General features: G+C 42.4%; 1 protein-coding gene across 2 annotated transcripts in view; it reads left to right on the top strand.

The window, feature by feature from the left end:
* Slc14a2 (solute carrier family 14 member 2) overlaps positions 1-27,167 on the top strand; it is a 445,750-nt gene that overhangs the window by 376,002 nt on the left and 42,581 nt on the right. The window contains exons 4-8 of one of the 2 annotated variants that reach the window (XM_010616575.3): positions 1,408-1,502; positions 18,344-18,512; positions 22,703-22,883; positions 23,862-24,051; positions 26,165-26,293. In XM_010616575.3, coding sequence (XP_010614877.1) covers positions 18,348-18,512; positions 22,703-22,883; positions 23,862-24,051; positions 26,165-26,293 — 665 coding nt within the window. In that variant the 5' untranslated portion in view covers positions 1,408-1,502; positions 18,344-18,347. The remainder of the gene's footprint in view (positions 1-1,407; positions 1,503-18,343; positions 18,513-22,702; positions 22,884-23,861; positions 24,052-26,164; positions 26,294-27,167) is intronic. The other variant, XM_010616574.3, reaches the window with a different exon arrangement.

Here is a 27,167-nt window from a genome sequence, read left to right as displayed (position 1 = left end):
AAAATTAATGTAAGTTAAAAATATGATGCCAATAGTTTTCTCATTTTGTTTGGTAATGATTTGCAAAATAGTTTTTTCTGTTTTCTAGCTTATGGGACTATAAAAACTACAGATACTTTTGTAATGAATAAACATTTATCTGAAATTTAGTAGTTTCTTTGCTTTCACTTTAATTCATTTTCCTTTTGCTAAATCCATGTAAAATAAAATATAATACATTCACATTTTTTAAATAGTTCAGATGGCCTGGTCTTGTATCTAGAAAATTATTTTTGTCTATCCATTTCTCATGCTGCTGTGAACACAGGCAAAGAGATTGTGGAAAAATTGCTCTCTGGTATTTATTAAGGCCATTTCTGCACTTCAGAAATGGTACTCATGTTCTTTCTTTTGTACTCTTAAGTAGCTGATGCTTCACAGTAAATACGTAACTCTATGAACATGATCCTGAAGGATGTGATTATTTGGTGGCCTGTATTGTCATCTCACTCTTATGTGCATCCCCCCAGAATGCCTACATCTTAAAGCCTCCTCCAGTTCCTGTGAAGATGACGTGGAAAGGCCATGCATGTTCAGAGGCTGCTGTGCCTGCCAGTTAGACAGCACGCTTGCTGAAGCCACACATGAATTTGTGCCCCACTGGGCTACTTATCCCACATCTGTGATCCTTGTCTACCCCCCTGACCAGAGCTGTACCATCTGTGAGGTGAATCAGTGCTCACTGAGGTTTGCGGTCCCTGGAATCCTGATCGAATGCCACTTTTCCTTAGTTCACAGCCAGCTGCATCAATCTCGTGCATGAAAGAATCAGGAGCATAACAAAAGAGCAACAGAGTCATAGTGTGGCAGGAAAGGCCCTAGGAAAAGAGGGATGTAACTGTAACAGTGGAAAAATAGGACGGGGGACCATTTGGCATCTAGTTCAAAGCTCTCATAAAAATTGGTCTCAAGAAATTGATAGTATCAACTATCTTTCTACCAACGGACAAGTTTTGGGTATTCAGGGCTGTTTTCCTCTCATGCTCTACTGGAGTTTCCCACTAAGCAATCCAAGCAGGACAATCTCTTCTTGTATAGTCTTGTCCAGCATAATTGCAGGATATTTAGTCTCCCTGGGTTTTGCTTTCAGCAGTCACTGCTACTGCTGAAAGATGCTCACCCACCTCTCTATCCCCACCTCCAGCCAGAACCCCTGCAGCCAAATGGTGGGCATTCCATTGTTTTCTGGTTTCCACTTGGGCAATAAGAGCTTCTTCTTGCTCACTCTTACACCCTCTGTGACTGGTACATAATAGGTACTCAACAAACACTTAGAAATACATGAATGGTATGCAACTCAGGACCTAATATGGAGAAATTAACCTTCCTAAATACTAACTTCAGCAAGTCTACTCTTTAAATCCCTAGAGTTGAAGCCTTTAGAGCTTGTAAAGAACCCCGGAAAAGACTGGAAGGCATGGCAGAACGTGGCCCCTGTTGAAACTTCCCAGTTGCTGAGAGAGGTAATTCTCACCATCCCTGCCTCACAGAGTCTGTGGCACCATAGTAAGTGGCAGAGTGTGAGTTTGGCTGTGCCTCTGAGTTCATGGTCTTTTTGTTCCGCCCACTCTGACTGTCCCAGTGGGTTTTGTTCATCAACACTCACCCTCCTTTTATGAAACATATCTTCAGAGATTTCATAACATGCCTAATTTATTTTCCAGCAATGTCCAGGCAAATTTCATCTTTTCAGAACCTTGGCTGTTTAAATATAGCCGACTTATCTGTCCCGTTACCTCAGTCAAGCTTCTGAGGGGCCAGATGACAAGCGTCTTGGCAAATGCCTTCAGCAAATGCCATGCATCCCTTAAGATCAACTACTGCAGCCCTAAACAGCTTCTTTTTGAATCTAAAGAAAGCTCGTTTTGTAAGTCTGGTTAGGCATAAGTGAGGGGAAAGGATGAAATAAAGCTAAAGTTGTTCATTTGCTGTCTCTATGCCAGGTTTTCCTCCTTGAGTAGCTGAGTCCAGACACTATTTTGAAGCCCAGTTGGTTTGCCAGGAACCACAGGGGAATGGAAAAGGCCAGCCCCTGTTCCTCTTCCCAAGGAGGTTGGATGCTCTCTCCTTAAGAATTTGTGGAGAACAAAAAGGGAAAGAGGAGGGGAAGCAACCTCTCCAGGAAGTCTTTGCATCTGGGAGATTGCTGCCCCTTCACAGCAGGGACACGGGGACACGGGACACATCTCCCCAATGCCCCTTCCCATCTCCCCTTCAGCCTTGGCTCCTTCCTTCTCAGCACAGTCTTTATTATCAGCACTCCATCCTCTTCTCCTATGCTATGGTTCTCATTTTCTCATCTCTTGTCTTTTACTGCTTTTCTCTTCATTTTTTCTTTCTTTCTTTTTCTGAGTCTATTATTTCCTGATTCCTCCCCTGCTTCTTTCCTTTCTACCAATGCAGCTATTATTCTTTTCTCACAACCTCCGTATCCCTTTCTACTCCAAGTAGGTCTTGCTCTGTACTCTCCTTCTTGGTGTTACAAGAACTCATTATTCAACTAGTTATGGCTTTTACTAGTGCTCTCTGGGCCATCACTCACCATCCACAGCAATCCCAACTGAAGTTTAGAGCAAAGCTCTGTGAGGCACCATTACTAAAGACTCCTCACTCAGATTCACACCAACAAAGACTCAGAACACTTGTGCTTCCAACTTCTCCAGAGTGAGCAGATCAACTGCTCTCCTGCCTCCTCCCCTATGATCATGTCTGGACTTGCAGAGCAGAAGCAGGCATGCCATGGACAGACGTGTCAATGTCTGAGGGGCTCTCTACGTCCACAGGCTACACATTTTCACTTGCGAAATTTTACACCACCTGCAGCCAGCTTCCTCAGGAGCATGCCATTGCTATGACCCCGAGCAGGCTATGGGGGAAACAAAGATTTAGCTTCCTCAGGCCAAGCTACACACTGAAAAAGGCTGGGGTGTTTGCCACCTTTTTTCATCTGGAGATAGGGGATATAAATGCTGTTTAATTAAAGTCATAAATCCAGCTTTTGTCATATTTTGGCTTTGCTGTTGCTAAATCTAATCTGGTTTTGCTTGTTTACTGAACACTCTGACCACTAAGCAAATTTCTGAAATCAACAGAGATTGTTTCCCCGCCCTTGTCTTCCATCCCACCCTTTCTTGGTGTACAGGACACTTGAGGCAATCTTGCAGCAGCAGCATGGCCCAGTGCCATTCACGTGTATGTGCTTCTCAGACCTGAAGGAGCATGTAAATCCTTTGTGTCTCTTTCCAATGCAGACTCTGCATCTGAGGGTGGGGTTAAGAGTCTGCATCTCTAACTGCCAGGTGAAGCCAATCAATCTTCAGCCCTCACCTGGAGCTGCAGGGAGTGACCTGTGCCCAGCAGGAACACGTACATACATGTGCACAAAGATCTGGGTCAGAACTTTATCAGTCTTGGCTACACATTAGCACCACTTGGGGAGTTTTGAAAATGCCAATGCCCCATCCAGATGTACCCCAGAGCAATTAGGTCAGAATCTCAGGTGAGGAGCCTGCACATCCGCATCATCTAAATATCTCTAGATGAAGTAACCATGTAGGCCAAGCCTAAACTCTTGAGGCTTAAAGGAAGGAGGGTCACATCCAGCTGAAGGAGAAGGGCCTCTAAAAACAAGGCTCAGAAACTCCTCAGAAAGGAATAGCCCCATCAACCTACAGTGGGTTTCAGTCAGCGCTCACTAAGAAGCAGCAGGAGACATGATAGGAATGGTGGACTTTGTAAAGCTCTGTAGATCTTTACAAAGATCTGTATAAGGGACGTCACTCCCTTGAGTTCCAGGCTGGTCCAGTGTAATCACAACCAGGCCACTCATAGACTTCCTTGCCCTGAAAGTGTGTGTTGCTTTACCCTGACGCCCCACCCACTCACAGATCATCAGCAAAGCAGCCACTTGGTCCACTACCCAGCCAGTGCATTTTCCACCAACTCTGGATAAAAAGGAGGCCAGGGTTCATCAAGGGTAAAAAAGACATTATGTGAAGCTAGGTTTGAAAGATTGTAGATCTGCTGGAGTAAGCCCCCACCCGGAAGGTCACATGAGTGTGCTATATCATATGGAAGCCCACGTTGCAAAAGCACAGAGAAGGGTCAATCCTCCCCACAGCATGCTGCAGTAGGAGAACCCAGCCCTTGGGGTTCTCTTCACCTGCTGCTTAAAAGAGACCTGAGATTCAACACCACCCATTATCTGCTGAGCCTCCCAACCTAGCACCACTCTCATCCCTTCCTAAACATCTACACCCTGCCTGCCTGCTGCCCTTCCCCTACCAAGAGGAACTTCACTGGTCACCTGGCCCTAGGTTTTCCTGAATGAAGGGCTGCTGGGTCAGTGCCTAGTGAGCTCTGTCCCAATGTCCATGCCCTCCCAGGAATGGTCCATCCTACCCACTCCACACTGGTGTTGCTCTTAGAAAGCAAACTTCTTCACAAGGGAAAGGATCAAAGTTCTATTGAAAAAGAAGAACCTGAAAGACATGTTAAACCAAGTTCTGGAAGAGGTCAAGCACAGAAGGACTGTGTATCCATATGCAAGGAAGGAAGAGGGTTACCCATCGCCCCAGCTTGCACATGGAAGATCTTTCACCAGTGCCTGAAAGGAGATGTGTGCTCAGACATATGGAACCCAAGGCTATAGACTTCAACTACAAGAAGCTGGGAATTAGAGAGCATCAAGGACCCATCAGTGTAGTCACAGCATGAAGGGTCTAAGGAAGGGTCTAAGGCCCTCCGCAAGGGGTTTGATACGAAAGAGCCAGGTCAGAGCATGAGAAGCCTGGGTCAATCCCAAGTCCTGGGCCAACTCACTGTGTGACTTTAGGCAGGTACACAACATGGGATCACTTGAGGAAACACATACAGTTAGAGGAAAGAAAGTGCTTTGTAGCATAAAACATACTATGTGCATGGTGGTTCAAAGCAGGGCAGAATTTGTAGCCATAGTCTCTAATCTCCAGTAAATACTTCATTCATTCATTAAATATTTACTGAGCACATACTCTGTGCAAGATACTGTACTACAAGGAAAACAAAGAAACTCTCTGTAAAGGGCTCCCAACTGTCTAGTAGAAATGGGATGTGTACACACACAGCAGTGATGGACAAACAACCCTAGGAGATAGGCACAATTTTTGTCATCTCATGGATGAGATGAACAAACAAAGGCACAGAGAGTTTTCAGAACTTCCCTAAGCATGCACAGCTCATAGGTAGGAAAGCTAAAATTTGAATCCAGGAAGTCCGGCTATACAACCTTTAATTAACTACCCAAAGTCACCTAGGGGCAGCTTACAGAGCAAGTGTGAATGAGGGGAGAGAATGACAACCGCAAACAGATCCTAACCACTACACAGGCCAGAGGACAAGCCAGGGTGCCTGTGTGAGGTCAGGAAGGCACCATGGCAATGACAGGCTGGGGCATGTGATCAAGATTTGGGAGGATAAAATAGTGCTACATTCCTAGAAGCAGAGTCAAGCCAGAGGCAGCCATGGGACGAGAGTAGATCTTTTTCCCAGGCTGCACATGAGCACATGCTACAAAGAAAGTGGAAACTGGCTTAGGCATTTATGGAAACCTGCTAAGCAGAACTGTGGGAGATGGAGAACAGTTGCTATCTTCAGACTATCCCAACTTTTCCCCCTTAAGCAGTCCCAGCTGAGGAGGAGAATTTTCACATTACATCTTGTAGTCTAGGTCCATAGTTCCAAACAGCCACCTATGTGCACAAAATTTCTGACCTCAAATTTTCACTTTGAAAATAAAAAGATTTGCACTCAACTGTTTCATAAGCCAGGTTTGCTCAAATATGCAACTGTTTCTCTCCATTGTTTTCCTCTGAGACTAATTAGCATTGCAAAAAACTGTTTCTCTCTGCCTGGGCCTAGGCCACCCCAGTTTATAGTCATGCCCAGAGGTAAATGTCTCCAGTCCAAGTAGCAAAAGACTCAGATCTGGAGCATTTTGGAAGATTCCAATGTTGGCATGACCAACATTGTCTCAATTTTCCCATCACCGGTGGCAGGGTGGAGAGGAACAATGGAAGTTAGGGAGGCCAGCGAGATGCTAACCCAGGCAAGGGAGGGAGTGGCCCAAGGATAAACTGTGCTGACCCAGGAAGAGGCACTCCAAAGGAAACTGGTGGTGTAGCAATGGCCCTCAGTAAAGTGTTGTGAGGCAGGAGAACCATATGTACACCACTGACAGGTCAACCCATTCTGGAAGTGCCAGTTGAGAAGGATGTGCCCACTATGTACATCTACCTGCAAGCTAGGTTCTAAGGCTGAGCATCAAAAGAGGCCTGGTCTCCACCCCCACAGCCACATGTTCAATATACTCTCAGCTGAGGGCCAGAGACCCCTACCACACTGGGTAGATCCTCAGCTGCAGTGCCTCAGCCCTGGTCCTGCAGAAGAACCCAAAAAGATACAGCCTAGGCCCACTGCCCAGACAGTGTACAGATGGTCCAGGAGAGGCCATACTGCCTCCGACCCCTGCCCCAACCAGCCTGCCCCTCTGGCCCAGTGAGTCAGCTCCTCTCGGCTCAGATAGACTTGTTCGGCTGGAACTGCCAAGAAAAGCTGAGAGCTGCCCCTAATAAAAGACAGCACTGAGCCAGTCTCTTACACAATCCATCCTGAGAAAGGCACCCTACATCTATCCCAGCTACCGGCCTCTTCGCCCTTTCTGCCTAGCAACTGAACCTCTCCTGGCTCTACCCACCTCCCTGTGTCTGACCCCCCAACCCAGTCTGCCCCCATTCTACTTGACCAAGCATCCTCTCAGCTCCCAAACTTGATTTCTCTCTTCCAGTGCTGTCCCCTGGCTGGGGGACCAGCATAGCCCCTGCTCTCAGAAGCCCAGCCTGACTCACCAGACTCCTCTCAGAGTGATGCTGTCGCTGTGGTCCTCATGAACCAGACCAAAGGAAAGCAAAAGGGTTGTCCCCAGAAAAAAAGGAAGCCCTAGGATCAACCACTAAAGTGCTCTTAGGTGGGAAAGGGGGTCTAAGTGTCCCATGCAGACATGAGGAACAGAACTGGAACCAGCAAGGGGTGAATGTCCTGGGGGGTTCAAACTGGCTCTACAAATACAAGCGTTTCCAGTAAATCAGGGCCATTCACAGGAAGAACAGCCAGCCTCCTGGGGCTGTGGGACTCCAGCCAGCAGGAGAAAACATCCATCTGTCAGAGGAGCTAGAAAATGACAGAGAGCAGAGAACATCCCCTTGGTTCCTAAGGTTGTAAAATATTTATGGAAACTCTCCATGCATCAATTACAAGGTCTTAGACAAAATTAATCAGTTAATATTTGGGGAATCTGCTAATCACTCTTACTCTCTGTAACTGCTACAGCTCCCATAACTCAGTTAGTTAGATGACTTAAAGGATGAGAATGACATAGATTCACCCCCAAATGACCAAGTGCATGTGGGAGAGAGAGAGCTTTGACTCCATACTAATTCACATCAATTCAAGAAACCCCTCCATGCATAGGTCTCGTTCCATCCATGGCATCAGGAGCACACTGGATTGGGGCACAGACTCTCCCTTCTGCTCATAAACATGAGTTTGCATTTCCTCTAGGAATGGGTGGGCTTTTAGAGAAAAGAGCTGAGAGAAGAATTTATAAATTAGTACAATAGAGTAGGCATCACACATTTTTCTAAACATTGGAAGAAGAATCAGCATCCCTGGCTTCATCTTTGATTGCTACCAACACTCCCCACGTGCCACCAGGCCCACACTGGGATTTCCCAGGCATTGCTTTGGCCTAGAGTGTGCTTCTCTTATTTGCTTGCTTGGCCAAGTTCTGACATGATCACAGGGCCCTGGTGTCCCCACCGCTAGGTGAGCAGGTTGCTGGGCTTACCCTATGTCACCACAAAGCCCCATTGGTGCTGAGGATCTGCTCATTGCTCTCTCTCCCCAGCACTGAAAGGCCTTTCAGTTGTGTTCCTTCTAGGGTACCTCATGGTGCACAATAAGTACCCAACACAGAGGCCTCTTGCAGAGAGGATGGAGGAGCCACTCTGAGCAGCCTGACTTTCTGCAATGATGTGGGACTGAGCCAAATAGCTTTTCTGTCCATCTTTCTGAGGGAGAGGAGAAGGTGTGGGCAGCCAAGCAGAGCTCAGGAGTGTGCCAAGCAGATCATTATGTGTTCTTGGAAGCAGGTTTAATGGACTGGCTCAGAGCAGAGCTGGGAATGGGTTCTGAGGCCCTCAGACAGGACGTGGATGGGTCAGGGATTCTACGTTCAGTTCTAACAAGTGGAGATGCTTTTTGGAAACTTTTGAAAGACGTCCTGTTTCATACCAGCCAGCTTGTACCTCAGCTGGTAGCTCTAGCCATCTTTCCCTTCACTTTGGGAGCACAAGAAAGGAAATGAAAATCACTGACTGCCTACTGTGTGCCAAGAACTAAGTCAGCGATTTAACTGTCCTAAGAATCCTAGGTTGCCTTTTGAGGAGGACGACCCGGGGGCCAGACAGCACAAGTAGACAGGCTCTTTCCCAACTACAGACCTTCTCTTTACAAGACCATTTTTGCTATGCTTCTCACCCCTGCCCTTAAGCCAAAATTCCCCCTTTTCAGCAGGATAAACATTCCCATGGCAAAGGAACGCTGTGTTCCCAAGGGGAGATACAAGCACGTTGCTCCTGCTGAGGCCACGTGGGCTTGCGAAACAGTGCTGGGCTCAGGCTCTGCACACCCCACCAGCCCCAGAGACAGCCTGGGGTGGGGACCTGTGTCTAATCAGGACTCTGTAAGCTGCCTGTTCTTGGGGTCTCTCTTTCCTATCACAGAGAAGAAAGCTAACAACACAAAGTACAAGGAGCTACGGGAGGAACAATTCCTGTCTTGCTCTTGTGGGCCTTGATCTCTCCATGAATGGGAGTATTGTCTGCACACAAGGGTGGTGAGCAATGTGCCTTTCAGGAAAGTACTTCAGAGAGTGCTTTCTTTGTGCAGTCATTCGTTCTGAGTTCATTAAACATTTATCCAAGAGTTTTCACATAGCAGGTTTTCTGTCAGGTGGTACAAACACAAAAATTAAGGAAACAGTCCTTGGTCTTAAAGGGCTCGCAATATATTCACATTTCTCACCAAAAGAAAAATAAAAATATGTGAAGCCTTGTGATTAGGGAATAATTCCTAAATACATACACATTCTCAACTCCTGTCTGTATTCCTAGGCACAATCACTTGGAAGCCACTCTGCCCTTGATTATACAATATATATCTTTTTTAAAAATTAACATCTCTGAAATTAGGATGCATCTTACAGTTGTGATTGGCAGCGATTTCTTTTCTCTTGGTGATGCATAAAATAATGACATATTTTGCAGTTGATAATATTGTGAATTCAATGAAATATAGTTTTAAATGTTATCCTTTTTCAACTAGGCTTTTTTTTCCTTTTTTCTTTATTTGGTAAATTTTAGGTATACAGTACAGTTGCATTCATAATTGGGATCTTGTACCTTTACATGATATATGAATATCTGGATCAAATGGAACCTCTAATCCTAGTTGTTTGACATGTCTCCATATTGATATCCACAGTGGTTGCACCAGTCTGCACTCCCACCAACAATGAAGAAGGGATCCTTTCTCACCACAATCCAGTCAACGTTTGTTATTGGTTGATTTCTTGATAGCAGCCATTCTTTCTGGGGTGAGGTGGAATTTCAGTGTTGTTTTCACCTGCATCTCTTGAATGACCAGTGATGCTGAACATTTTTTCATGTTTATTTGCTGCTTTTACTTCTTTGTCTGAGAAATGTCTGTTTATTTCAGATGTCTATTTTTGAATTGGATTTATAAATTTGGGGGGAGTCTGATTTTTTTTTTTTGAGTTCTTTATATATTCTGGATAGTAGACCTTTGTCTGAGGAACAGCTGGTAAAAATTTTTCTCACATTGTAGGTTGTCTCTTAACACTGTTTGTGGTTTCTGGCAGTGCAAAAGCTTTTTAAAAAGATGAGATTCCAGTTCTTGATTCTTTGCACTAGTTCCCATGCTACTGAGGATTTGTTCATAAAGTCTTTTCCTATGCCAGTGTCTTCAAGAGTGCTACCTAACTTATTTTCCAGCAAGTTTAGTGTTTATGTTTTAATATTTAGTTCTTTAATCCCCTTGGATTTTAGTTCAGTGTTTAGTGAAAGATAGGGGTCTAGTTTTAATCTTTGGCAAGTTGAAATCCAACTTTTCAAGCACCATTTATTAAAGAGGCTATCTTTTCTCCACTAAGGATGGTTGGTTCCTTTGTCAAAGATGAGGTACCTGAGTATGTCTGGAGTTGTTTCTGCATCTTCCAATCTATTCCATTGATCCTTGGGTCTGTTTCTTTACCAGTACCATGCTATTTTTATCACAGTGGCTTTGTAGTATAGTTTCAAGTTGGGGGTTGTGATACCCCTGTCACATCTCTGTTGCCTAGAATTGCTTTTGCTATTCTAGGTCTCTCCTGGTTCCAAACGAATTTTTGGATTGTTTTCTCTAGTTCAATGAAATATACTGTTGGTATTTCAATTGGGATTGCATTGAATCTGTATAGTAGTTTTGGAAGTATGATCATTTTCACTATTTTAATATTTACTATCCAGGAATAAGGAATGTCTTTCCATTTCCTTATATCCTCTTCAATCTCTTTTTTTCAGAATGTTGTAGTTCTCAATGTCTTTTGCTTCCTTCATTAGATTGAATCCTAGATATTTCTTTTTTGGAGATGCTGTTGTGAAAGGGATTGTTTCCCTAATTTGACTCTCAGTGAGACTGTTATTTGTGTACAAGAAGGCTATTGATTTTTGAGTGTTGACCTTGTATCTAGCTACTCTACTGAATGTCAATCAAGACTAGAAGTCTCTTGGCGGAGTTTTTTGGGTCTTCTATGTAGCGTATCATATCATCAACAAAAATGACAATTTAACTTCTTCCTTTCCTATCTTTATTTCTTTTATTTCTTTCTCTTGTCTAATTGTTGTGACTAATGTTTCCAAAACTATATGTTGAACAGGAGTGGTGACAGTGGACATCCTTGTCTTGCTCCTAATTTTAGTGTGAAGGTTTTCAGTTTTTGACCATTTAGTATGATATTGGCTGTTGGTTTTTCATAGATAGCCTTTATCAAGTTGAGATAAAGACCATCTATTCCAATTTTCTGCAGGGTTTTTATCATGAATGGGAGTTGAATTTTGTTGAATGCTTTTTCTGCATCTATTGAGATAATCATATGTTTTTTTTTCCTTAACTCTGTTAATATAGTGTATTTCATTTATTGATTTACATATTTTGAACCATCCTTGCATCACTGGGATAAATCCAACTTGGTCAGGGATATGATCTTCTTGATTACCCTCTGTATTCTATTAACCAGTATCTTATTGAGGATTTTTGCATCTATATTCATTAGTGAGATTGGCCATAGTTCTCTTTCTTGGTTGGGTCTTTCCCTAGTTTTGGAATCAAAGTAAGTAACACTTGCTTCTAGGAATGAATTTGGAAGTATCACTTTCCTTCCAATTTCATGGAAATGTTTCAAAAGTAATGGCAGTAGTTCTTCTGTAAATGTTTTGTAGAATTCAGCAGTAAAGCCATCAGGACATGGGCTTTTCTTTGTTGGTAAATTTTTAATTATGTTTTCAATTTCACTGATTGCAATTGGGGTATTTAGAATTTTTATAACTTCTTCGTTCATCTTTGATAATTCATATGTATCTAGAAATCTGTCCATTTCTTCTGTATTTTCCATTTTATTAGGTTTTCTGAGTAGGTATTGATGATCCTCTGGATTTCTGCTGGATCTGTTGTGACTTCACCTTTTTCATTCCTAATTGCATGGATATGAGCCTTTTCTCTTTTTTTTTATAAGTTTTGCTAAGCATTTATCAATTTTATTCATTCTTTCAAAACACCAACTCTTCAATTCATTGATTTTTTTTTGTATCATTCTCTTAGTCTCCATTGCATTGATTTCTGCTCTGATCTTTATAATTTCTTCCCTTGTACAAGCTTCGGGTTTGTCTTTATCTTCTTTTTCTAGAAGCTTAAGATTCAGCATGAGGTTGTTTATTTGAGTTCTCTTTGTTTTTCTAGTGTGGGCATTCACTGCTATAAATTTCCCTCATAGAACTGCTTTCATTGTGTCCCATAGATTCATTTATGTTGTATTGTCATTATCAATAATTGTAAAAAGTGTCTACTTTCTTCTTTAATTTCCTTTGTGACCCATTGGTTGTTCAGAAGAGTGTTATTCAATTTCACGTGTTTGTGAAGTTCTTGTGGTTTCTTTTGCTGTTGATCTCCAGTTTAATTGCACTATGGTCTGATAATATACATGAAATAACTTCAATTCCTTTGCATTTACTTAAACATGTTCTATGAGCTAGTATGTGGTCTATTTTGGAGAATGACCCGTGTGCAGCTCAAAAGAATGTATATTCTGATTTTGTGGGGTGGAACACTCTGTAGATGTCTATTAAGTCCATTTGTTCAAAAGCTTGGTTATGTTCTAGTATTTTGTTGTTGATGTTTTTGTCTAGATGGTATTTGATGTGTTTGTGACAGTGGGGTATTGAGGTCCCCCACTACAGTTGTATTAGTGCTTATTTGGTTTTTCGTATCCCTTAATGTTTGGTTTGTATAGTTGGGGGCATTAGTATTTGGTACCTATATATTTATGATTGTCATCTCTTCCTCTTGGATTATTCATTTTACAAGGATATAGGGATCTTCGTCTCTCTTAATTAGTTTTGGTTTGAAATTTACTTTGTCTGCAAATAAGATAGCTACCCCTGCTTTTTTCTGTGTTCTTGTCACATGGAGAAATGTTTTCCTCCTTTTCTTTCAGTCTATGAGTTTCTATTTGAACTAGGTGCATTTTTTTGTCTACAACATATTGGATTTTGCTTTTTAATCCATTCTGCCTGTTTCTTTTGATGGGTGAATTGGGGCCATTGACATTGATGGTTATAACTGATATGTATTAACTTATCACCATCATGTTATTTTCCTGTTGTGGGCTCTCTTTAATTCTTTCCCCCTCTCTCTTTCATTTCTTGCCTTGCCTGCTGGATTTGCTCTGTTGGGCCTCATGGAGTTGTAATCTTCATTGTCTTTTTCTAGGATATAATTTAGAATTGTTTGGAATGCTGGTTTGGTATTCGTGAAGATTTTCAGGTGTTTTTTGTCATGGAAGTATCTTATTTCCCCATCAATTTTGAAAGAGAGTTTTGTAGGATACATCTGTCTAGGTTGGAGGTTGTTTTCTTTTAGGGCTTGAAATACGTCATTCTAGGCTCTCCTTGACTTGAGGGTTTGGGTTGAAAATCTGCTATGATCCTGATGGTTTTCCTTTGCATGTGATTTGTTTCTTTTCTCTAATTGCTTATAGCATATCATTCTTCTGTTGAGTTTCTGGGACCCTGATTTTTACATGTGTAGGTGTAGATTTTTTGTGATCATGGCTATGTGGAGTCCTATAAGCCTCACTTATATGTATGTCAAATTCTTTTGCTGTGTTTGGGAAGTTTTCTGTCATTAATTCTGTGAACAGTTTTTTATGTCACTTGTACTTTCTCCTGCTTTTTCATGGATTCCTATCAGTCTTATATTACTCTTCTTTGTTTCATCTAGGAGCTGTTGGACTGATTTCTCATGTTCCCTTATTTTTTAAAAAAATATCCCTCTTTTCATGGTCACTGACCAACATCCTGTCTTCTATATCCGATACCCTCTCTTCAGCTTGGCTCAGTCTGTTATGTAGAGTTCAATAGAGTGTTTAATCTCCTGGATATCTGCTTGTATCTGTTTCATAGATTCCATTTCTTTCCTTTGCTGGGCATTAATGAATTCTATCATGGTCTTGAGCTCAGGTATTTTTTATCTGTTTCATTCTAGAGTCTTTAACCACATCTTTCATTCTGCTCACCACATCTATAGTTATCTCAAAAATTATTTCTGTTCCGAATTTTTCTAGAGCCTCATTCATCTGTTTTATTACTTCCTGTGCTATCAGTTCACGATGTCCAGGTGGTTGATTATCAGACTTTGCCACCTCATTTCCTTCAGAATTTTCTTTTGATGAACAGGCAGCCTTTGTGCTTGTGCCTTGCTTGAATGTCTTCTCATTTGTATTTCCATTGTTGGTACTATGAGTTAATACTTCAATCTTCCTGTTCTAGCTTGTCTTAAGGTTTTGAGTCCGTAATGACTCTGAGGCAATCTCATTTTCATAATATCAGAAAGGACAACTGATTAAATCAATCACAACACCTTAGCCCAAGTAAAGTAAATACAATCAGCAACACAATAGCATCAAGCACAATTTAGGAAAATGACAATTTGTGGTTGTTGTTAATCTATTACATTTAACTGTGTGAATTAAATCAAAATTGAAGGTAGAGCTCAGAACAATGGCCTTTATGACCCCCCTCGTGCCTCTGTGGTATGAATCCAGGTACCAGCCCAGCCAGGAGGCCAAAGGTGCATGGGGGGCAGTGTGTGCAGTCCCCCATGAGGCTGCACCTCTCACTGTTCCTCTGCTGAGGCACGGAGGGGTGGGGCTGTGGACCCAGGCCTCAACTAAACTTTTAATGAATTTTACAGCCACAAAATTTAACACAGTTCTTTCCAGAACTTGTACAGTTCATCCAGCTTCCCGGAGTCACACAGCTTGTGTGTCTAGATATCCCACCACCTCTCAGAAAATTTTGCCAAGGGACCAGAGATGCTATGTCACCTTTTGGCCACCAAAGGGAGAGAACACAGAGGAAAGGGACAGGTTCCTAGCCTTGGCGCTGTGATCCAACCCTCCAAAACTTTCTTTCTTTCTTTTTTTTTTTTTTTTTTTTTTTTTTGTTACCGGGGATTGAACTTGGGTCCTTGTTGCAAAGCAGGCCACTGAACCGCTGAGCTAAATCCCAGCCCCTCCCAAAACTTTCTGATGTGGCCCCTCAGGGCTAGGTACCTCCATCTGTCACTGAACCCCCACCTGCAGGGTTGGAAGAGAGGGAAGAGAAAGATCCCCACTCCAGCGCAATGGCAGCAGCAGGATGGGTGGGATTTGAATGATGCTTCTAGAACCACACAAAATGAGCTATGGCTTCAGGAGCTGCTTGCTCCTGGGAATGAAGACAGGTTCTAGTCTTGGGCCTGCTTCCTGAAAATGCAGGGCTAGTGAGCTCTTCTGAAATCACTGGAGACTCCTAAGATCCACAGCAATTTGTAAAGTTCTCCAAGGAAGTGTTCCCCCTCTAGTAGTCACCTGAAGCCTCACTTACAATTCCTTTCTTCCTTCTTTCCTTCCTTCTTCACCCTACCTTCCTTCTTTCTTTTTAATATTTGTTTATTGAACACCTACTATATGCCAGACACTGTGTTAGGAGCCATGGCTACAGCAGTAAACAGAAAAGAAAGGGTTGCTATCCTTATGAATATCGAATTCTAGGTGGGGGGGTACACAAATAAATGCCCAAATCTACCCTGAGGAGGAATACTGAGTCCCATGAGATTGCGCAACAAAAGAGTGCTGGGAAGAGGATGGATCTGACAAGGTACCTGTAAGGTAGTCAAGACAAAGTTCTCCAGCTAAAGAGTGAGGAAGAGGCCTTCCAAGCTGATGGACCTGTGCATACAAAGGTCCTGAGATGGAAAGTGCCTTCCAGGTACTCCCGGGAGGCCAGTATGGTGCCCAGTGCCCTCGGAAAAGAGAAGCTCAGGATGAGCTACAGCTTGTGGGAACTTGTCAGTACAAATCCTTGCACACGATATTAAAGATGTGTGTTTTCATCTGAAACCCCTAGTGGGTTTTAAGCAGACAACCAACTCGAGTGGATTTGAGTATTCATATGATAAATGCCCTGTGGACTATGGGTTGGAAAGTGAAGATGGTTGGATAAAAAGCCTGAGGTGAAGGTCGCCTGCTGTTTTTGTGTGAGCATGAAGGTATTTCTCAGACATGGAATTTCTAGTTTTGGAGTGTGGAAGGAGGGAAGCATTAAATGTGACCCCTAAGCTTTCTGAAGGAGCAGCTTAGAGGTGGGGAACTTTTCCTGGGTGGGTATCTCTGAGGGATCACAGGACTTGGAAAACACTATGAGTTTTTAGCATCTTAACTTTAAGCTACTTCTGGAACATCCATGTGCAGCGGTAAAGTGGAGAGATGACTCCGTTAATCCACTGCCCACAGCTGGGCTGGAAATTGGATTGAGAGTCATAGGCGTGCAGATGGAATATAAAGCGACGGTGATCGCTGGCATCACCTGGGTGGGAGGATCATTGAAGACGGAAAAGATGCACCAGATCAGAATTCTTCAGCATGCTTGAGTGTGCAGGAGGCAGAGCCAGCCAAGGAGAAGTGAAGAAGCAGCCAGAGAAAGGAACAGCTATAAAGAAAAGCTGGTGCATGAAAGAGAGACAGTCAACTCCTAGAACACCACTGAGCAGTCTCCTGAGATGAGGAGTGGAACATGTTTGGATTCGCCAACCTTCAAGTCTTAGAGACATCAGCAAAGAGAGTGGTAACAGAAACCAGAATGAGATTAACTAAACTGAGGAAAAGAGGTGCCAAGTGTTCATTTGTGGTAGCAATGATAACGTGAAAGCAGTCTACTCTGTTTATGAAAGTGTAGTCACGGCTGGTGGCTTTAGGAAAGCATGGGAAAGTTAGGGCATTGGGTTTGTCCTGGCTGAGATTTCACCACACAAGAAAAATGAAGGGAGAGGGGAACATGGAGATGAAGAAATAAAATAAACTCTAAGCTGATCAAGGAGAGAAAGGAAGATAGGGAGCAGGTAGCACTAATAGATCAGAAGTCTCCAAGAAGTCAAAGGGCTGGATCAGAGAGGGTACACCAGCAGATAAGGTGAAATTACAGGAGATAGCAGCCAGAGGAGGGATCTGACTTTTGAGAATTTATTAAATTGTGTGATACTAAATCTATGCTGTGACTTTGGAAATCAGTGGTTGGAAAGAGGAGGCAGAAAGACTCCGTGGAGATGAGGAGGATGAGGATCTGAGAAGCCAAAGATGATGAGTGATCTGCCTGGACATTGAAGTTGCTTTGAATTTTGATGAGCACCTAAAGCCATACCTGAATGAGACAGGGACCAGAAAGTCAGTAATGGCAGTGAGCAAACAGAGAAGGGGGAATGTCTCAGAAAATAGGATTTCTGTACAAGCAAGGTGAGAGGGTGGTCTGGAAGCAAAAGTGGAAAGCAAAAATCCCCCTTATTGAGAGGAGGAAATAGCCCAAGGAAATGGCGCTCATGCAGGGGTAGGGGTCTTCATTCCCTCTGGAAGAGACCTCTACAATCTCTAGTAGAGTCTATGATGGTAAGTGCAAGGAATGGTTGCACCTAATTAGGGATCTTCAGTCCCTGCTCTAAGAAAGACTTTCTGTAACTCAGGGCAGGCAGTATGGAGCAGTGAGGTAATCTTTAGAACATAGTGAAAGATCCCCAGTGTTTTTTACACCACTTCTGAGAAGCACAGTAAAGTAAATAAAGACATAACTGAGCTGGATGAGACCAAAGAAGATTGGCTGAAGCAACTAAATGGGAAGGAGGAAAGTATAGCACCACCAGAGGGTAGAAGGGTGAAAAAGAAAACTGGAGGCCTTGAGCAGAGGAAAAGAACACGCTGTGTCCTAAGTCTTGGCCCTAGTGAGAAGGAAAAAGAGCCTCACATGGAAGGGAAAATGCCTCCAGCCTGGATACACACAGCTTCTAATAGAGTGCACCAGGGCCTTGTGCTGTTCCTAGAGGAGTAAAAAGGAGAAGGGACTACAAAGGGCACAGAAGAGAGCAGAGACAAGGGAGATCAGTGGTCATCTATAAACACAACAGTCTTCACAGCAACTTAGAAAAGGAATTTCCTTTAGCCCCTAAATCAGTGCTGGATCTATGTGTTATATATCAAGGGGGAATTATGCACACATCTAACTACCACAATAAGATGGCAGCAGGTAACATGAAAGGTAGAAAAGGGTTTTCTTCAGTGGTTAGGAAAAAAAAAAGATATGTCTAAGTAGGTGATCAGGAAGTTATTTGCAGTGAGAAGAGACTTCCTTCTGGGCCTGGAAAAATGAGAATATTTGGAAAAGTCAAGCTCACATGGGTGAGGAATAGCTCCGGGCTCTTCTGGCAGCTCCAGCTATAGCAACAGTAGGTCCCACAAGTAACACTGCTCATGTTCCAGGCCAGAAGCCTCCTGAGGTGTCTTCCAGCCTCAGCCAAGTCCCTTTGGCCCTGCCCTCATTACCTGTTCTTTCTCTTCCCCTCTCACCAGTCACATGACAGATGAGCAACTGCCCCCGAAAGAGATGTCTGATAACAGCAGTCCTCTTCTGCCAGAGACCCTTTCGAGCAGACCCACCCTCTACGAGTCAGAGCCGAGCAGCCCTACCTGGCCCTTGGGCTCCCAGGCCCTGCCCTTGCTGGAAATGCCTGAAGAAAAGGTGAGCAACGTCCATCTGCTCTGGGATGCCTTCCAGGTGGGAAGCTGAGGGAGGAGGGAAGCGAAGGGTGCTGCTTTCCCAGATTGCCGATGGACTCAGTATATACCAGGAAACACCGCTGCCCAGAGGGATTCCACCCTACTCATTACGTGGTCACAGCTGTGATTGGCCCTACCTAGCCTTCCACCAAACACCTGGCTCTGAGCGAGCTATGGTTTGAAGGACAAGTAGAGAACACACACACTGCCATACCAGAGAGTCTTCCAAACTCTCTGCCCTTGGACCTGCTCTCCTGAATCATTCCACGGTGCCCAGAAGAAAGGCCGTTAGGATGCAGACTATTGGCACTGTCTAAACCCAGGAGCACCGGGACGGGCTGGTTAGCTGCTGAATGAGTAGAGAGGAACAGAGACTGCTAAGGATGAGATATACTTCATATACCCTAAAATTTATCATTTTAAGGTATACATTTAAGTAGTTTGAAGTATATTTATAGGCTTGTACAAGCATCACCACAATCTACTTCCAGGATATTTACATCACCTCAAAAAGAAACCCCATGTTCATTAGCAGTTACTCTCCCCCAGCCTGTGGCAATCACCAGTCTGTTTTCTGTTTCTGTGCATTTACTTACTCATTCCAGATATTTCATACAAATGGAATCATATGATAATCTGTACCTTTTGTCACTGGCTTCTTTCATTTAGCATAATGTCTTTAGGTTCGTCTATATTGTAGCATGAATCAGGATTTCATTCTTTTTGAATCAAATCATGTTTCACTGTGTGGACACACCAGTTTATCTGGTCGTCAGTCAGTGGAGATTTAGGTGGTTCCCAACCTTTTAGTTTTCATAAATAATGGTCCTATAAACATTAATGCTGTGTTGAGTTGGCATTGTACAGAAATGGACAGCCATATTGGTCTAGAAATGTTAATTTTTTATTTTTTATTTATTTTTCCATTTGTACGGGGTAACGCACTGTATTAAATATGTAAGGTCATATCTACGTGGGTTTGATTACAGAAACTAATAAAGTATTCTCTAAATAATGAAAAAAAGGAATAAGAAGACTACAAGAGCAAGAAGCAATTTAAATATGTTAAGGGACCATATTCATCTTCAGAATTAAGGATTATTTTAATCTTATATCATTGCCTTTTCTCTTTTACTTTCCTTTTTAGTTTTATTTTAGGATTCCCTATTTTTAATGTTCATACAGAGATTTCTTTAACTGAAATACCGAATAGTTTCTCTGGTGTGGAAAACTATAATAGTACACAGGATCCTAATGAGATAATTAATAATGTGAAATAGGAAGTAAAGGGCTAAAGGTGTAAGGAAAGTGGGAAGGGTGGGGGAAAGGTAATAAGGGAGAGAAAAAAATATGAGAAATTGAAAAAATGGAAATAAAGTGTTTGTAAATGGGGAGGGGAGGAGGGGGTGAAGGGAGGGCAGGGACAAGGGGAAAAAATGAGAATCAAGACCTGTTATGTAAAGGTGCAGGATCCCAATAATGAATGTAACTGTATTGTATACTTAGATTGTACCAGTAAACTCAATAAAAAGAAAAAAAAAATTTATGTACAGGCCCATGTATGGCACTATGTTCTTATTACCTTGGGTATAAACTTAGTGGTGGAATTTACGAACCCTATGACAACTCTATGTTTAGCATTTTAAGGAACTGCTAAATGTTTCCCCAAAGCAGCTACATCCATGTGCGTTCTCACCAATAATATATAAGGTTCTAATTTAACCACGTCATCAGCAAAACTTAGTATCTTTCTTTTTTATAATAGTCTAAATGGATGTGAAATTGTGATTTTAAATAGCATTTCTCTAATGGCAAATGAAGTTGAATATCTTTCCAAGTGTTTATTGACAACTTATATATCTTCTTTGAAGAAATGTTTTTCAAATCCTTTGCTCACTTTAAAAATTGAGTTGTCTTCTTGTCATTTAGTTGTGACAGTACTGTATATATTCTGTATACTAGACCCTTACCAGAATATGATTTGTGAATAATTTCTCTTGCTACATAGGTTGTATTGTCACTCCCTGGACAGTGTCCTTTGAAACTAAAGTTTTTAAAACTGATTAAATCCGGTTCATCTAATCTTTCTTTGATTGCTTATGTTTTTGGTGCCATATCTTAAGAAGCCTTCTTCTTCTACAAGGTCATGAAGATTGTGCCCATTGTTTAATAGCTTTAGCACTTAGTTAGGTCTTTTACTTATTTTTAGTTACTCTTTGCATATGGAATAAGATAGAGGTTCACCTTTTATCTTTGCATGTGGAAATCCAGTTGTCTCAAAACCACTTTTTGAAGAGTACTCATTCTCATTGTCTTAGCACCTTTATCAAAAATTAATTGGTTATAGCTGTATGGGGATATTTCTGGACTCTGTTCAATATCACTGATTTATATCTTTATCTTTAAGATGGTACCACACCATAATTACTACAGCCATCTATTTAAGCTTTAAAATCAAGAAGTGTGAACCCTCCCATTTTGTTATTTTTTCAAAAATATTTTGTTTGAGACTCTTGCATTTCCATATGAATTTCAGGACCAGATTTTCCATTTCTTGGGAAAAAGGCAACAGAAAATCAATTTGGGGAATACTGCTATTTTAACAAGATTAAGTCTTGTGTAGACAGAGGATAACTTTCAGTTTATATATGTCTTTAATTTCTTTCAATGGTGTTTGTAGTTTTTGGTGTACAGATTTGCACTTTTATTATTAAATTTATTCCCAAAAAGTTTATATTTCTGTTGCTATCATAAGTAGAATTATTTTTCTAATTTTATTTTCAGATTGTTCACTGCAGGTACATGGAAAAAAATTGATTTTTGAATATTGATCTTCTATCCTGTAACCTTGCTGAACTTATTCCTTTAATAGGCCCTTTTGAAAACTTCTTAAGAATTTCCAAAATACAAAGCCTTTGTAAATCGGGGAGGGTGAAGGGGGTGAAGGGAGGGCAGAGGTATGAAGAAAAAATGAGAACCAAGATCTGTCATGTAAGGTGCTTTAAAAGTACCGATAAACTCAATAAAAAAAAAGAATTTCCAATATAAATCTATAAATTGAGATAAGCTGACTACTTTCTTCACAATAGGGGTTACTTTTGCTTCTTTTCCTAGCCCAGTGTATGGGCTAGAAAATCTAGGATAATGTTCATAGAAATGGCCAGAGCAGACATCTTTGCCTTGATCTTAGAGGGAAAAGAATTCAATCTTTCACCAATAAGTGTGACATTAGCTGTAGGTCTTTAGTAGATGTTCTTTATCGAGTCAAGTAATTTTTCTTCTGTGATTAGTTTATTGAGGGCTGAATGCATTTCAAGTGCTCAATAGCTTGTCCTTTGGACTATCATATGAACACACAGCTATAGGGCAAGAAGTTCTGACCAAGGAGTCCACAGATTGAGGGCAGTATGAACTCGATGGAGAAAAACAATTTATCTTTGTTTTCACTAACTTCCAATGGACTTTAGCATTTACTTTAGCACAAATTTAGGCAATGAACCACAGACATATTAACAGTACCTGAGTTTCTATCACTGTCCTAGGTTGGGCTCCAAGAATCTGACTTTTACATGGAGACTTGCACATAAGGTTACTGGGGTGTGCCTTTGGACTAACACAGAGAAAGGCAGCAGGATTAGGAAGGCTACACTGAGTTGTTGTGCAGTGACAAAAAAGGCCTCAGCAGATTCCCATGGTGAGCTGGGCAGCTAAGATGGCCTTACAGAATCACCCTGAGTTGGGATGAGATGGTCCTGTATTCACTCATTGTTAATTTTAAATTATAACCTATATTACATCTATTTTGAATATATAGATCACAGTTTCTTCAATATTGTGATGATTATATTTCAGTATAATTGGTTTTCTTTATAATCTTATTTACTTTATACATCTGTGACATTATTCTAAGTTTCCAAAATGAACCCACGGCATGAAATGTTAAGAAGTCTGCTACAAAGAATACACAGTAATCCTGGGGAGGTCAGGTTTACACAGTACTCTGGATGGCTTTAGAATATGGACATAAGTCTCTCCCTTTGTACTATGATCCTTCATCTGTATCATAAGACCTGGCAACCTCCTCTGTCCCCAAATGATCCTGCTCTCAAAAAGGTATATTATTTAATATCGTCTCATGACTTTTCTTGGAAGGATCTCCGGTCACCTAAAGAAGATAGCCACATTGTGAAAATTGAAAAGCCCAATGAAAGGAGTAAAAGGAGAGACAGTGAGGTACCCCACAGGGGCTCTGCAGCAAAGGGAGGCTTCAGCCTCTTCCAAGCAATGGGCTATGTCACAGGCGACATGAAAGAGTACAGGAACTGGCTGAAAGGTAAGCAAATGCCCAGGAAAGAAGCATAGGCCAGGCAAGAGACAACCATCCCTCCTCTACTCCCACTCCTGCTTGATAAAGGCCTCTACAGATGAGGTGGAGACTCCAGCCCTGAGCTGACTCCAGGCAGGCGCAATATATCCCACTAACCTGGAATTCCCACATTGTAGAATTAAATGCATTTCACTGATCTTAGTCCTTGGCAAAATTGCTCATTCCTATGTGTAACAGATATAGACAACCACATGAGCAACACGCAGGACATTTCCCAAACACATTGAATGGCCATTCCTTCTTCTGTTCCACAGACTTATTGTGTGCCAAGAAAATATCGGCATCACCCTCGCCAAAGTTTCAGAGTTCTTTCCTTTTAACTTTCTCCTGAACTAAACTAACACCACCCTTCCCTGCCCCAACTCACCCCCCACCAGCACAGATTGTCCTGGAAACCAAACTAGAGGAGGAGGCAGACAGAATGTGTGTCCCTTTTTCTTCAACACCTGGCTTCCTCTGGGCTCTGATTCAATAATGATTTTCACAGCTGGGCTAAAACGATTTCTTTGCCAGTTTCCTTTCTTCTGGCTACTTTCTTTGCTGCTCAGATCCCAGCCCTGGACTGAGTCATACAGCACTACACAAAAAGAGTTTCTTCCCTCCCTACTCCTTCCCTTAAAGCAATAAATTTCCCTTGGAATGCTCCTGGGGCAGCCTTACCAACCCAGCCGATGGCTGGAACTGAGTTAAATTGGTCTCAGCTTGGTGCCTCAGTCTGTAGAGCAAAAAGTATCACCTACTGCAGATTGACTGCTGGGCCATTCAGAGATTTGAACTGGGTGCCATCCCCCACACCCTACCCGGGCTAGATGAGGAGCAGTGTCCTAACTCGTGCATTCCCATGTGCCTTGCTTGCAGCACCAAGCAGTGGTCCAGCAGGGCAGCAGGCAGGACCCTGTTGATGGCTCTGTCTGTCTCTTGCAGATAAGCCCCTGACCCTGCAGTTCATAGACTGGATCCTCAGGGGGACAGCTCAGGTGATGTTCGTCAACAATCCCCTCAGCGGCCTCATCATCATCATAGGGCTTCTGATCCAGAATCCCTGGTGGACAATTACCGGGGTTCTGGGGACAGTGGTCTCAACTTTAACTGCTCTTGCCTTAAGCCAGGACAGGTGAGTTCCTCCCCACAGACCTCTCGGCAAGACACGTGGAGCAGACAGGTGAAGCTTTTTCTCAACAGGTCAGCCAAACTTGGCCTATAGCCAGCCAGTCTCCTGAGTGCCAATTTTGAGCAGGTCACTGATGGTCCCTAAAGAAATAAACTGTACCAACCCAGCAGCATCAGACTCTGACTGCATCAGACTCTGCTTGACTCTGGAGGCTAGGGAACTCCCTAGTGCTGAGAAATGCTTAAGGTGCTCCTTCCTCATGGAGTCTATAATCTAGTTTTAGGAGACAAGGTTAATAGGCAATGAATTCAGAATAACACAACAGACATGGCTGAGCAGTGGGAGAGTAGAAAGGACGGCCTAAGAATAGGCACGGTGGATACAGAGAATGGGAGAGAGGTGCGAATAAAGGGGAATAAGACAGGGACATCAAGGAAGGGGACACAGAGGAGTGTCAGGATGCATCAAGGCAGCATGGGGGGGGCCAGCTCTGCTGACTCTGAGGCATTAGTCAGTGCAAAGTCAAGTAACAGTAACAACTACCATTTTGTAGAACTCAACTGCTTCTTCAGACTTTGCTATATATTATTCCAACAGTTCCCAGATTTCCCTGGTAGGCTCCCCTAATGCAATATTAAGAAATACAGTTTAAAAAAATAAACACAGTTTAAATCTGGGTATGGTGGCTCATACCTGTAATCCCAGCATTCTGGAAGGCTGAGGCAGAAGGACCACAAGTTAGAGATCAGCCTGGAAGAGACTTTGGAAGACCTTGTTTCAAAAATTAAAATTAAAATTAAAGGGATGTCACTCGGTTGGAAGGCCCTGGGTTCAATCCCCAGTATGACAAAAAAGGGGGGATATAGTTTCAGCCCACCTGCTCTCCCTCCTTCCTGTAGATAGATACTCTCATTCAGTGAATCTGGGAGAAGTATTTTTGACAAGGTCCTCCCAGAAGCTTCTGATGGTCAAAGAACATTGAGAAATAGATACTAGATTATCCCATATCTTACTGGTTTTTAATGTGGAGGTTTGCAGATCATGAATCAAATGTTGACAGCATTTTAAAATATTAAAACAATAGAATAAAACAAAGCCAACTAGAGCAATCGATGCATAGTGAAGGTAAATATGATTTTGTAAAATTTGGTTTGACTTATGTTGGGGTGTGATGGAGGACTAGATCATAATATAAGATGCATTTCTTACAGTGGGTTTCTCTCCAAAAACTTACAAAGTACCATCGGGCCTTGTTCCCTGGGAGCATTGCTGATGATGGGACCCAGGGATACAGCAGCGAACACAGACAGGCTCCAACCCACCCCCCATCAGATGTACAGGCCAGTACAGGAGGACAAACCTCAAGCACATGAAGCTCATTCTTTGGTTGGGACCTTGCAGAAGATTTGCCCAGTGGGCTTCCTAACCCCTCCCCACTCTCCTCTCCCAGTAGAGCTATTGGAAAAGTCAAAGTTGTGTTGATCAGGCTCAAGGAGACAGGTTTAGTGAACACAGGTTTCTCCTCTAAAACAGTCTGAAGCAATAGATCCGAGTTTGATGCTACACAGTTCTGAGCACTCCGACTGAGACAGGGGATGGGCACACGGGCATCCTAAGTGCATTCAGTGGGTCTGTGTGGGCACAGACACACAGAGAGGGAAAGCAACAAAACTTCAGCCAGGCAAACTGTACACAGGACAATATGAAAACACTCCCTCTCTTCCTCACCTTCCTCCCTCCTCTCTGTCCCTCCTCCCTTGCCTTACACACACACACACACACACACACACACACACACCCATATCCCATATCACACACAAGACTTCTATGAGATTTCCCTACACTTAACAGTCTGAAATGTCCCTGAAAAGCAAAGAGCTTAGCCACTGATAACAATGAATAATTTACTTCTATACCAGCAAGAATAACCAAGTGTGTGTGTGTATGTGTGTGTGTGTACACCTATGTGACTGCTCAGTACTCATGCAGTGCCCTCTTTTGTAGTGCTAGCAAAAGAATCTTCTTGATTATACAAGTCATCTAAATTAACCCCCCCCAGAGGGGAGGGCAAGGGGGACCACCAAATTCCAGTGCAAAACACCTGTCTCCTCCCCAGGTCAGCCATCACCTCAGGACTCTGTGGCTACAATGGCATGCTGGTGGGACTACTGGTGGCCTTGTCCTCTGAGAAGTTAGATTACTACTGGTGGCTTCTGTTTCCTGTCATCTTCACAACCATGGCTTGGTGAGGCACCCACTTCTGCTTACAGATTCATACGACACCAAGATGCTCATACTGTGGGATCCATTGTATGCATAGATGGGATGGTTTGTCTAGCAAGACACAGTGAAAGCCCATGAGGTCAGGAGCTATATGAGGGGATCATGCCAGGGTATGGAATAACAGAGACCTTTAAAAGCAGCAAATGACCAAGTTTTTATTGGGTGGATAATCTTCCTTGGATAATAGATTTAATAATAAAGGCTAAAATGTATTAAGCAGTTCCTATGTGCCAAGTGCAGTACTAAGCAAGGTAGGGTTATGTTTGTCCTCAATTTATAGAAGGAAAGACCAATGCAGACGTTAATTAACTTGCCCCAGGTCATATAACATAAAACTCTTTAAAACTGTGTTTTCTTTGTCATTATGTAAAAAAGAGAGAGAAAAAAATTAGTGCATTTGATACAGCCAAAAAAAGAGCTGGTTTATTATATTTTATATTATTTTGCTGCATTTTCTTCTTTTCTATTTTTTATTAATACAAGTTCATAATACTTAACACTGATGTTGGATTGGACAAGTGGTTCATGTATATAACAGATCCTCTTCATGTTCAATCCCTTTACCTGCCCTTTCCTTCCTCTTCCCCTCATCCCATCTCTAGACTCTACTTTCTCTTTTCCTATCATCTTTCCTATATTTCATTCCCTTATTTATATTTTAGGCTTCTCATATAAGAGAAAACATGCGATATTTAACTTTCTGAGTCCTACTTATTTTGCTTTTCATGATGGTCTCAAGTTTTGGTGCTGACTTTCTGAATCCAGAACCTGCACAATTAAGCCCCAGGATACATGGGAATCATCTATTGTGTGGTGTAACCAGAACCTAAAAGCTG

The sequence above is a fragment of the Fukomys damarensis genome, unplaced genomic scaffold, assembly GCF_012274545.1.
Source record: "Fukomys damarensis isolate Sample0158 unplaced genomic scaffold, DMR_v1.0_HiC HiC_scaffold_30, whole genome shotgun sequence".
Taxonomy (NCBI): Eukaryota; Metazoa; Chordata; class Mammalia; order Rodentia; family Bathyergidae; genus Fukomys; species Fukomys damarensis.
The sequence above is the reverse complement of the archived record's forward strand: the minus strand, read 5'-3'. Positions and strand labels throughout refer to the sequence as shown.